General features: G+C 40.5%; 1 protein-coding gene across 1 annotated transcript; it reads left to right on the top strand.

The window, feature by feature from the left end:
* Positions 1-1,088: 1,088 nt before the first annotated feature.
* Positions 1,089-10,475, top strand: Il1a (interleukin 1 alpha). The gene is made up of 6 exons (XM_059259571.1): positions 1,089-1,197; positions 2,268-2,316; positions 3,528-3,756; positions 5,448-5,621; positions 7,002-7,123; positions 9,244-10,475. Exons 1-6 carry the CDS (start codon positions 1,151-1,153, stop codon positions 9,430-9,432), a joined length of 810 nt encoding a protein of 269 aa, XP_059115554.1. The 5' UTR covers positions 1,089-1,150; the 3' UTR covers positions 9,433-10,475.
* Positions 10,476-12,563: the final 2,088 nt, after the last annotated feature.

Raw genomic sequence — 12,563 nt, 5'->3', positions numbered from 1 at the left:
GGAGAGGGAAACCTCATTTTCCCTCAAATGCTATACCTTAGCTGCCAGTTACCCTGCCCATCCACATTCAGTCCTGGGACACAATAAACAAACCAGGTCAAGCACAAAGTGTACCCCTGAAGCTCCCATCCTACTCAGTCTAGCCCTCTGATTTGAGGATTTCTGCCTTCTTCTTCCACCCAATACTTTTAGAATCCTGGTGAGCTTCCTGCTGCTCTTCCCTTTTTGTAAGACTACATGTTTATAATCATCTGGAACAAGCAATAAACAGATGAATCAAGTCAACAGCTTGTGGAGTCTTTGCAAAGAACATTATTACCTTCTGGCCAGTATCAAGCAGAAACGAACATAGAGAGATACAGAATTGTCTCATGTAAATTCCCAGTGACACACTCATGGCCACACCTACTTGAGATGATTATAAAAGACAGAGAAGCCTGACTCAGGCATAAGTCTCCAGGGCAGAGAGGGAGTCACCTCATTGGCGCTTGAGTCGGCAAAGGTATTGTCTTTATCGTGTCTGAGACTATGAAAATTGTCTTTTGTTTGGTCCTTGACTGTTTTCTCTCGAGGCACTTTCTGTGAGGCTGTGGTCTGTTCCTTTTTCTTCTCTTGTTGTTCCTGATTTGGTGTGTGAGCTGGAATCACAGATTTCAGAGAAGAATTCTCTTTCTAGTGATAAGGAACTGAAGGGCAGCTGAACAGGATTCCTGTGAGGGAATCCATCAGGACAGCCGAATCTCTTCCCGGAGATGGGAACTCCCTGCTGACAAAAAGGAGAAAGATCTGCGGGTTCCCATGCTGTGTCTCCCTTGCCTCTGTATAAGGCAGATACCTCACCCAGATGGCTTTCATTATTTTCCTTATCCTATCCACTGAATGCCTACTGTGTGTGATGGCATGGGCTGGACACAAAGAATACCGAGATAGAGAAAAGATTCTCAAACAAATGTACAAGCTAGTAGAGGAGAGCAAAACATACACAAAAAATGCAAGGGGGTATGAAGACGAATAGAGGAAATGCTGGGTGTGATAAGTCAGTCACTCATTGTAGTTTCTCAAGAAGAGCAAAGTGGGGTCACTGTCCTTGCAGGCATGGGGTTCAGAGGTGGAGAGCTGACAGCCACTGTGTTCTCTTGCAGAAGTCACGATGGCTAAAGTTCCTGATTTGTTTGAAGACTTGAAGAATTGCTATAGGTAAGAAACATATTCTACTTTCTGTGATTCACTAAATCTAACTAGGAGTTAAGTGATCGGCCAGTGGCTGTGTTGTCAGAGGCTCTGGAGATGTACACTGACCCTGAAGTCCAGGCAAGACCAGAGAAGACCCTGAAAGACAAAGCCTCCAACATGCTAAAATGGTATTTCACTGAGAGAAATGGAAATTATAGAAAACTGTTTTTGAGGTATACTGACTCCCCTGTAATTTTATATCAACATCAGCTTAGGCACTCTGAGGAGTTTGTGTGCCCTGCTCCAGCAGCAGGTTTTAATGAACTGTTTGAGAAAGAATTCGTTCTCGGGGGACCCTGATCCCTGTCAAGCAGAGAAAACAGCTCTTGGGCACATGAACTCACAACCACAGTTAAACTTCACCCTGATAAGTGAGCAGAGTTGAAATTCTAGAACATTCTTAACTATGTTCTTGTTGTTTACAACTAACATTAATGCTAATGAAGCTACAAATATTTCCTGGCTACTGCTGTTGTAACGTGAAATCTGTTTTAGAGAGTACATGAAAACAGTATATGACACGTGTGTCTGTGGTATTTCAGAAGTTCTCTTTTCATTCAAGGAGCTTCAGCCTTTCCTGAACTCCAATTAAGGCTCTTTGATTTATTAGTCATGCCTAGTTTTTACAGATAAAGCACAAAGCTGTTCTAATAATTACTAATTCCAAATTAGTGACAAACCAATTACTATGTGTGTAGACATGAATATGTAGAAGTCTTTAACTTTTCAGAGTAGTGTCTGTGTGTGTGTGTGTGTGTGTGTGTGTGTGTGTGTGTGTGTGTGTTCATGTGCCCAAGTTACTGTAGAGCTGACTCTCCTCCTGACTGGGATCAAGTTCTCCTAAGAATGGAGTAACTCTTGAACAGCCACTAAAATCCATTGCTGTGTTGGAGCATTCAGACTCAAAAGTGCCTGGGTCTAAATCAGTACTCAGGAATGTTGTATTACCAAAGCTAATGTGGTCATTAAAATATATGCCTAAACCACAGTAAAATGATGAACTAAAATACAGTCTCATTATATGTTTTTGACAGTGAAAATGAAGAATACAGTTCCGCCATTGACCATCTCTCTCTGAATCAGGTAAGATCTTATAGATCTGGATTTTCTTTTTCTTTCTTTCTTTTTTTTTCTCTTTACACACTAGTTCCTCTGCCAGAAAAGCACAATGAGGGTTGAGTATTATACACTTTTGTTTCACTCTCACGACAGGTCTAAAGTACATTTATTTATTGTTAGTGAGACCACTGGCCTCTCTCCACTAGTAGTTAACTGGTGTTCTTCACGCTCATTGGCTCCTCCATACAGAGAAGAACTACCTGAAGCCCCAAGAACTTCTGGGATCCTTCAAAATGTTAATTTTGTCATCCTTAGCCAGTTGCTTCAATCCACCTCACCTGGAGTCTTGGACTCCTAATATGCAATATGGACATCATTCTCTGACATTAACACCAGAGGCCAGAGACAGCCTGATAGCGCACAGAGCTGAAGTAGAGGAAGCTAGCTAAGAGAAAGAGAAAATGTTACACACACTCACCAAGTTATTTTGTATATCTGTGATACCGGTTTTAAAAACTGCTTCCAGAAGAACAGCCATACCAAAGACATCCATGGGGGGCTCAAGCCCCCAGGGAGATCACCTTCTGCAGATGTTCAAGTCCCTTATATTGAGTGACCTTCTACTTGTATAAAATATGCATGCATTCGCAAATGACTTTAATTCATATCTGGGTGACTTAACCATACCTGCCACAATGCAAATGCTATGGGAATAATTGTTATACTTATGAGTCAGTGATTACATTATTTAGGAAATAATGACAAAAAGATTCACATGTTCAGTACAGATGTCATTTCTTTTTAGAAAATATTTTGAATCTTAAGGTTGGTTGGATTTGAGCAGGCAATATAGACAGCCCAAAGTATTTCTAAAATATTCTGAGCACTCTCAAGTAGATGTCGGACCTCTTGATGGAAGGGTCTCACTCACCAGGATCACGTGTTAACCTATTTCACTAAAATGTCTTATTTTGGGGCCTAAAGATGGGTGAAAAGACCTTCCCCCAGAATCATGTGGTTTTAGGGAAAGCCAAGAAAGGAAAAAAAGAAGGAATGGAGCGGGAGGCGGGGAAGGACCGTGGAGGTCAAGAGGCAAGGGAGAGGTGAAGCGTAGGTTGGTTCCCTACAGCCAGAATGGGGGTCACTCTCACTAAGTCTGTAGGATAGAGACCCGATAAAGAGTGTCATCCCAAGGTCATAGGCAAGCTCTCAGGTGCCACTTCCCTTCCTCACAGAAGTCCTTCTACGATGCAAGCTACGTCTCGCTTCAGGAGAATTGCGCAGACAAGTTTGTATCTCTGAGAGCCTCTGAAACCTCAAAGATGTCCAACTTCACCTTCAAGGAGAGTCTGACGATGGTGGCAGCAACATCAAACCAAGGGAAGACCCTGAAGAAGAGACGGCTGGCCTTCGATCGGGCCTTTGCTGAAGAGGACCTGGAGGCCATGACCCATAATTTAGAAGGTAAGGGATAAAACACAACAAAATCCAATTTTCCAGTTTTAAGCAAAGAAAATAAAACCTGGAACCAAACAGGAAAGCAACCAGACATTAGCTCAGTAACTATAACAAAGAAAAATTAAATGTCACTCTTCTCCAGAGGGGAGAGATCAACAGTAGCCTGAGTCTAGAACACTTGCTCAAGGACTCCTTTCTTGGCTATATTGTGAAGGTCACATAAAGGTCTTTGGTTGGAGAGAAAGCAGTCATCGTCCATTAGCTCATGACCTCTAGTGGGTGCCACCTCCTTATTCATGTTCCTCAATCTCTCTGGGCTTCAGTTCCCCATACTGTGAATAGAGATTACCAAGACTTCCAGCTCACTGGGTTCCTGTAAATAAGCCAATACCTCTAAAACATTTAGACTAGAAGAATGTCTAATGTGAAGTCACCACCCAAGAAACGTCAGCCGTTGGTATTGCTCCCAGTGCCTTTGGAAATGCCACAACACTATTAAGTTATTGATGGCTGCACTCTCTGGAGGCTCCAAAACAGCCTTCCCCTCTCCTTCACATATGAGGAAATGAGGCTCAGTCTCTACGTGGGAAACCCTCACAGCCAATTCAGTCCAGTCTGACTATGAGAACCCTGGGTTTTTCTTTCATGTCTTTGCTATACCTTCCTCCACAGGTAACATAAACCAAGTACTCATTTTAATGTAAAACCTAGGCAACAATACCTCTCCGCCTAGAAAAATTTTAAAATAAAACAAAGTATAAGAAAGAACTTTAGCATTCACTCATTTTTGTCATCCAGATTTTAACCCTACCAACACCACGGAATGTTTCCTTAAAGTCTTTTGCACATACAGATGCACACAAGAGCAAACATGTCCAACATCATCATTGGTATACTACACACAATCTCAAATCCAGCTTTTTCCACTTAATATATTACAGACAATTTACAGGCAAATTTTTCAACACTGAAGTGACAGTGAACATCTATGTCAATATCTGTCACCATTCATTTCCTTAGAATAGCATCCTAGAAGTGAAATTAGTCAGAACCTGGAGATTCATGAAACTACTCATACATACACTTTCCAGAAAAATGGTAGACCTGTACCTTCAGTGCATATATATGTAACCTATGTATTATTTATAGATAATGGGGACATATCATTGTGGTATATAATTTTAACACATTTCCTTTCATCTTAGCATACATTCATCTGAAAAATATCGATTAGAAATACTGGTAGTCTTTCTCATCACTTGAAAACCTGCTAACAGGGCCAGGCATGGTGCCTAACACCTTTAATCCCAGTAGGAGGCAGAGGCAGGAGAATCTCTGTGAGTTCAAGACTGTGCTTGTATATAGAATGAATTTCAAGCCAACCAGGGTTCCATATTAAGAAAAAAGAAAAGAAAAGAACTAGCAAAAAATTTAAAAGTTTCTCAAGAACTCTTGTAAAAAGTAAAATAAAATTATTGCCTGATGAATTGGTTTACAGAAAAATTAAGAAATAACCATTTTAAAAAAACCTAGCTGGAATCAAGCCTCCTGCTGACTGATTTCAGCTCTGGCTGTTCCACCAGGATCAGCTACCCCTACAGTCCCTCTCAGAGCTACATCTGATGCTTGTATTAGCATGTATATATCATCTGTATTTTTAACAAGGCAATAACCTGACCTTGTGATAATGATTCTAGAGACCATCCAATCAGATTCAGCACCTCACATCTTCCAGAGTAATGTGAAATACAAATTGCAAAAGCTTGTCAAGAAGGAGTTTGTCCTGAATGATCCCCTCAATCAAAACATCTACCTGGATGTGGACAATGTACATCTCAAGGCTGCTTCGTTAACTGACCTGCAACATGAAGGTAAATGGCCACCTTGGCACTCTCCCCTCCTTGGGTTTCTTCGCTTCTTTCAAACTTTCTGCTTTCAAAGCACAAACTTACCTACATCCCTGGCTTTGCACACTTCTTCTAGAATAGAATGAAGCACCCCACCTTCCCCAAGAATCCCTGAAAAGGACAGAATCTCACCCAAATCTATGAGTTCCACCAGAGAGCAGTTTCCTACCTGAGCTCACTACACGGGACAGAGAGCTTTCTGATGTGTACCATCTCTTTGGTGCTTGTAGACATTCTCAACAAGACCTCCCTATTACAAGTTTAAAGAAGAGAAAACTGAGCATCACAAATATTTAATGACTTACCCAGAAGCTAACAAGGCGCAGTCAGTCACTATCTATTAGAAAGCTGATGATTAAACTTACAACTCACATTCAGCTAGGGAGAGCTTGCTAATGTGACGGGAAAGCCAAACAGCCCCTAACTGCAATGGGATCTGAACGATGAAATTCAGTGCCAAAAGTCTTGTTACACAGATCCAGCTTCCATAATAAACCTGTTTTACATGCAGAATGCATCATCAATATGCAAAATTATTTTTTTAAAGGGCCACAGCAGCAACTTTATACTAAGCAGGCAGGGCTCTTTCTGATTAGAGACACCATGCACACCAGTTACCATGCTTTCTACTCTATAATATATGTAAATTGTTGTGTATCCTATTTCCTACTTACCATACAGTTTCCCCCACGTATTGACTTAATCTATGAATTTTCTACACACACACACACACACACACACACACACACACACACACATAAACACTTGCTTTTTGGTGCAAGAACTCAAACCTAAGCCAGATACACTGTAAGCAAGTGTATTATTTACATTTCTAGTGGTACTAGAGCAGTTAGTCATTTTACTATGCTGGATGTGTGTGTGTGTGTGTGTGTGTGTGTGTGTATGTGTGTGTGTGTGTACCTGAGAGAGTGAGAGAGAGAAGGGGGGAGAGATCTTCTTAGATCCCTCCATTTTAAGCCATTAGGAACTCTTAAACCAACAAATGTCAAGGTCTTATTCCACTATTTTAACTACAAGAGCTTTAGCAAGAATTTGGTCCTTAAGCTTTCTACCCAAATAGAAAGCTTTAGAAACATTATTTACAGTTGCAGGCATTGTAAAGGATACAACAATGTATAAAATCCCACTCCTGACCTCCACAAATAAATATGGTGTATTCATTTACACCATAGTTGGGGATCTGATTTTACACATGCATGCACACACATGCGCACACACACACACACACACACACACACACACACACGCACATCTTTCTAAACACCTCTCTTTATATTTAAAAAAGTAGTGGACTGACTTTCTTTCTGGCTTTTTCTTTGACAGTAAAATTTGACATGTATGCCTACTTATCAGGAGACGACTCTAAATATCCTGTTACTCTAAAAATCTCCAATACTCAGCTGTTCGTGAGCGCTCAAGGTGAAGACGAGCCTGTGTTGCTGAAGGTCAGTTGACTTCCATCTCAAACTTGCTCTCACTTGCCTCCCACTGTTGTAAACGATCATAGTAAGCAGACGTCCCTCCCAGGGTGACCTGCCAGAGTCACTACACGCTCACCCTTCCCTCCCTGACTCTGTTCACCTCCCACCCCAGAGCATCCATGTGTTCGTTGATCTTTACTGACATCTACCATCTGACATGCATGGTAGTGGGCATTACGACAATGGGGCAAGCCTCAACAAAAATCGAACAAGCCCACTGAGATCAGAGAGGATAAACCACTTGCTAACACATGTGAAGTCAAAAGTTAAGAACCGCAACACTCAAACCTTAGCGTTCTCACTCCAGCGGTCCATTGGTAATACTATTGTCTTTCATCCCGTCCCCATGTTCTCTACAGCCATATCCCTCAAACATACACACACACCACACACCACACACACACACACACACACACACACACACCTACACACACACATACCACACACACACACACACCTACATACACACACACACACAACACACATACACACACACACACACATCACATCACATCACATCACACATATTTAAGCATTAAACATTTTTACCATGGAGAAAAATGTGACTCTCATTCAGTAAATGTATAATCCAATGCTTCCAGTTTCCACCTAAAATGTATGTGGGCACTTGTATTTCTCTGTCTGAATCAAATGAAATGAAAGTGTCACCCACTAAGTAGGGCAGTAGCTTCATTCATGAATTGATTCAACAAGCCATTATTTACCGAGAGCCTTCTCTTTTTCAAGCACAGCATTAAGCTATGGAGAATGACAAGACAATTCCCTAACCTTATGGGACATAGTACTCTACACAGACAATAGATAAGTCAGATAGACAACAACAAAAAGGTAAATATTGGACAGAAAATGCACAAGGTACTAAGAGAGAAGAATGGCAAAGTGTTATTTTAGAGGGAGGAACAAGAGCAGAGCTCTCTGAGAGACAAGACCAGCTAATAAGAAGTCAGGACGGGTCATCCTATACCTCTTAGGATCTGAGTTCCCTAGATCTCCATCCATGAGTCCACAGGCCAGCTCCAAGGATCAGCGAGTACTCTTATATATTTGATATACAATTGAAAGGCACTAAAGGGTTGCAGACAGTGCAGGGTGCTGGTATTAGTTACATTTTGTAAATGGATGATGGTCTAGAAGGAAAACATGAGCAAAAGCTGAGAGCTCAGTTGGGAAGTTAGAGGTGAAGTGTGGAGAATAAGGTGAGCACACAGAAGGGAACAGACCTTGTAGAGTCATCTGGAGCCAGAACAGCCGAATGAAAGGGTAAAAGCAAAAGATGAACAGGTCTGAAGAGTACTGTTCTTGCTGATGTTGACACCCCAAGGAAGCTGATCAGGTTATTTACTTGTAGATTTGCAGATTAAAAAGAGTACAAAATGGAGTTTTAACAAACACAGAATTTGAAATGTATTTTTCCATGAAGGTTATTCTTAGAGTTTATTCAGAGTCAAAGGAAGAGGACAGTCTTAAAAGGTTGTGTTCAACACAGTCAGCAATTAATCGATCAGGGAAGCATTGTGGGGTTTCAGTTTGTGTGTGTGTGTGTGTGTGTGTGTGTGTGTGTGTGTGTGTGTTGGGGGGTATGGTTAACTTTCAGATTTTGACTGAAATACAGAGATAAATATCATCTCTATGCTCTACTGCTTCCAGAAAGGTGTAGTTTGTATGCTTGGGGGTCAGAATGTTTGGAGGTCTTAGACTCGTCAGTGTTCAGATTTGGTGAGAGTACCCTGTGCCCGCATTAGAGACAGGATACACACGTGCAGTGTTTCACCTCGCTTGTCTGGATACAGGGAGATGCCAGCATCATTGACAGTCTTCATGATTCATTTAGATTTCTCTCCAATTAACTAAAGAAATCAGCTCTTATGAGTAGTCTGGATCATACATCGAATAGGCATGTGGTAAATGTTTATTGAGTGAACAAATGAAGGAGTGGATCATATCTGAGTCAGGCTTCTAGAGTGCTATTTTTCATGAAGGCCAGACACCAGAGGATTGTTACACTTCAGTTTTTTTCCAACACCTTCTTGTGCACTAACAGAATTCTGTTTTGCTTATCACAGGAGATGCCTGAAATACCAAAAGTCATCACAGGGAGTGAGATCGACCTCATTTTCTTCTGGAAAATGGTCAACTCTAAGAACTACTTCACATCAGCTGCCTATCCAGAGCTGTTTATTGCCACAAAAGAACGAAGTCGGGTGCACCTGGCAAGGGGGCTGCCCTCGATGACAGACTTCCAGATACCATAAGAGCAGCCTTATTTCTGGAGTCTACTGACTCGAGAAGTGCTGACAATCTGTATGTACCATGTACAGGAAGGTTCTTCACCCTGAGTCACCTGCACAGCATGTGCTGAGCCTTTGTAATTCTAAATGAATGTTTACCCTCTTTGTGAGAGAAGAGCAAAGCCTAATGCAATCAACCCCGACATATAATGTTGTTATTTAAAGAGCACCCTATACTTTGCACAATACTAATCCCTTTAATTATTATTCTTCATGACATTCTTAGGAGGAACAGAGCTGTTGTGATCAAAAGACTCTACCCATATTACAGATGGGTTAACTACAGCATAAAAAAAAACTAAAAACTACACTTAATAGCAATTGGAATGAGAATCCACAGACCCATGATGTCAATCTAACTGTGTACCTTCTGCTTCCAAAGTGCTGATTGAGTAGGATAGAGTTATAAAAACTTAACTCTCTCATTTTCAAAAGGAAGGGGACAATAGCTACATCTTTCCTACCTCAGCGGGTTTTATTCCAATGAGATCATTTGGATGAAATCCTCCTGTAACAAACCTCAAGAAGAAGACAGAATGTTGAATGTTATTTTTAAGTTATTTTATATATGTATTTATAAATATATTTATGATAATTATATTATTTATGACACATCCTTAAATCCTCTGAGCTTGACCAGTATCCTCAGCAGCAGGGTGTTCTAGGTGGAATCAGTTAGTTGTAGCTGCTCCAGAACAACATGCTGTAGACATTATGCTTTTTCCACAGCCATGAAGTTCTCTCTGCATCCTCATTCTCGGGAGCCCTGTAATTATGACCATGAATCTGTATTGTTTACTTTGTTCATTTAAAATGATAATTGGGCCAGTCTTTCACCCTTCTGTCCCTAAAGCTGTCTGGGTATTCTTACATCATTCAACCTCACCTGTAATTAAATCCAACACTCCAAAGATGGAAAGATCTTAACTGTGACAACCACATCACTGTTACTTGAAGTTTTCTCTCTAGGATATAATCAGTATTTCTTCTGGGTTTCAAATTTGTTCTCAAACCACAGTGTCACATGACTATCAACAATAGTAATCAGTGCATTATTGTTGATCATAATTAAATAAAACAAGTTTGAGCTGACATATATTTACTTGTTATCTTTTTTTGCTTGAGTTTTGCAATGGGATGGTTGTTTGTTGTCAGACTTTGTTTGGACTACCAGCTCCCAAATAATGACATGAGATTTCTTATTAATTATGAAAGGTTGGCCTTAGCTTAGGCTTGTTCCCAACTAGCTCTTATAACTTAAATTAACCCATTTATATTAATCTATGTTCTGCCACGTGGCTCATTACCTCTCCTCCATACTGTACATCCTACCTCCCCATGTCTTGCTGGTGAATTCCACCTCTCTTCTTCTCAAAGTTCCTATCTCTTCCTGGAAGTCCTACCTATCCTCTCCTGCCTACTTATTGGCCATTCAGCTCTTTATTAACCAGTCAGAAGGTGCCTTGGCAGAGACACATCTTCACAGTGGACAAAAAGATTATCCCACAACAATCGTTTTGCTTTTTTTTTTTTAATACTGTGAAGGGTTGTTCTGTCATTTGCTGTCTTCATTACCTCACTGTTAGGAACAAATGGATAGACTGTCACATAACCCACTACAGTTAGTGTCACTTTACAAAACCAGGTTCCCACACAGCTCTCAAGGAGATGTCTCCATCAAATCCCTCCCCGCAGAGTTCAGTGAACCCCGTGGATGTGAAGGCAGGAGTTGAGAAGACAGAGGGGATCGAGGACATTAGAACAAGGCCCTCTAAAACAACTGAGCAAAGCTAATATAAATTCACAGAGACTGAAGAAGTAGTCACAGGGCCCACATGGGTCTGCACCAGGACCTCTGCATACATACTAGAGCTTTCAGTTTAGTATTTTTGTGGGACTCCTGAATATGTAAACAAGTAGGTCTCTGATTCTTGTGCCTTCTCTTTGGGCTCTTTTATTTTTCTGTTGTCTTGTTTTGTTCAACTTTAATGAGTTTTGTTCTGTCTTCTTATCCTTTATGTTATATTTCATTGTTATCTCAAAAATACATTTAAAAAATACATATTTCATAGTTTTTCTTTCTTTTTTGTTAGCTGCCAGTATTCAAGATAGCATTGAAAATTATATTCCCAGGCTCAGTTAAAACATATAATACAGCCGGGCAGTGGTGGCGCATGCCTTTAATCCCAGCACTCGGGAGGCAGAGCCAGGTGGATCTCTGTGAGTTCGAGGCCAGCCTGGGCTACAGAGTGAGTTCCAGGAAAGGCGCAAAGCTACACAGAGAAACCCTGTTTCAAAACAAACAAACAAATAAAACATGTAATACATATTCAGTGCATGTGTATGCTGATATAGATGTCCATACAAACTCATACAAAGTACCATCAAAAACAAGTAGTGGTTTTATAGCAAATTGGAAGCTGCTTTCCTGTGGCCTAGTGAAGGAAAAACTCAGAATAAGAAATAATAAGACTACCTCAAAAAAAAAAAAAAAAAAAAAAAGAAAGAAAAAACCTTGGAAATTCACAAAGCTGAAATGTGCAATAACTCCTCACCTGTATTCTTGTATGTAACCCCAGAAAAACTCATTGGTCCACCAAGTTGGACTTTGTTGGTATCCTTATTTGGTCTGTCATGGAATGCCCATCCGAAGTGAGTAGACATGTGTGCTATGTCTCCCCAGGAAATGTTTTGCCACACAACAAAGGGATGTCAGGATGTCAGACCCCATGAAACTGGAGTTACAGGCAGTTTTGAGTTGCCTAATATGAATACCAGGAACCAACTCTGGTTGCCTGCAAAAGCAGTACATGCTCTTAACCCTGAGCCATCTCATCCCTTTTTATCATATTAAAAACAACAACAAATAACAAAAAGAACCCTTTTGTGATTTTTTTATTGCCCTTCAAACTCTCACCTAATTATTCTTATGCATAATGGTGATTCTTTCTTTTCTTTCTTTTCTTTCTTTCTTTCTTTCTTTCTTTCTTCCCTTTTGTCCATGATTCTTTTTTCTTTCTAGTGGGCCATTGTTAGCATTTTAACTTTACCTTGTTGATGTTATTCTGTTTAAATAAGCTATTGTTTCCATGTTT

The sequence above is a fragment of the Peromyscus eremicus genome, chromosome 4, assembly GCF_949786415.1.
Source record: "Peromyscus eremicus chromosome 4, PerEre_H2_v1, whole genome shotgun sequence".
Classification (NCBI taxonomy): domain Eukaryota; kingdom Metazoa; phylum Chordata; class Mammalia; order Rodentia; family Cricetidae; genus Peromyscus; species Peromyscus eremicus.
Note: the sequence above shows the minus strand (reverse complement) of the source record. Positions and strands in the feature narration are given on the sequence as shown.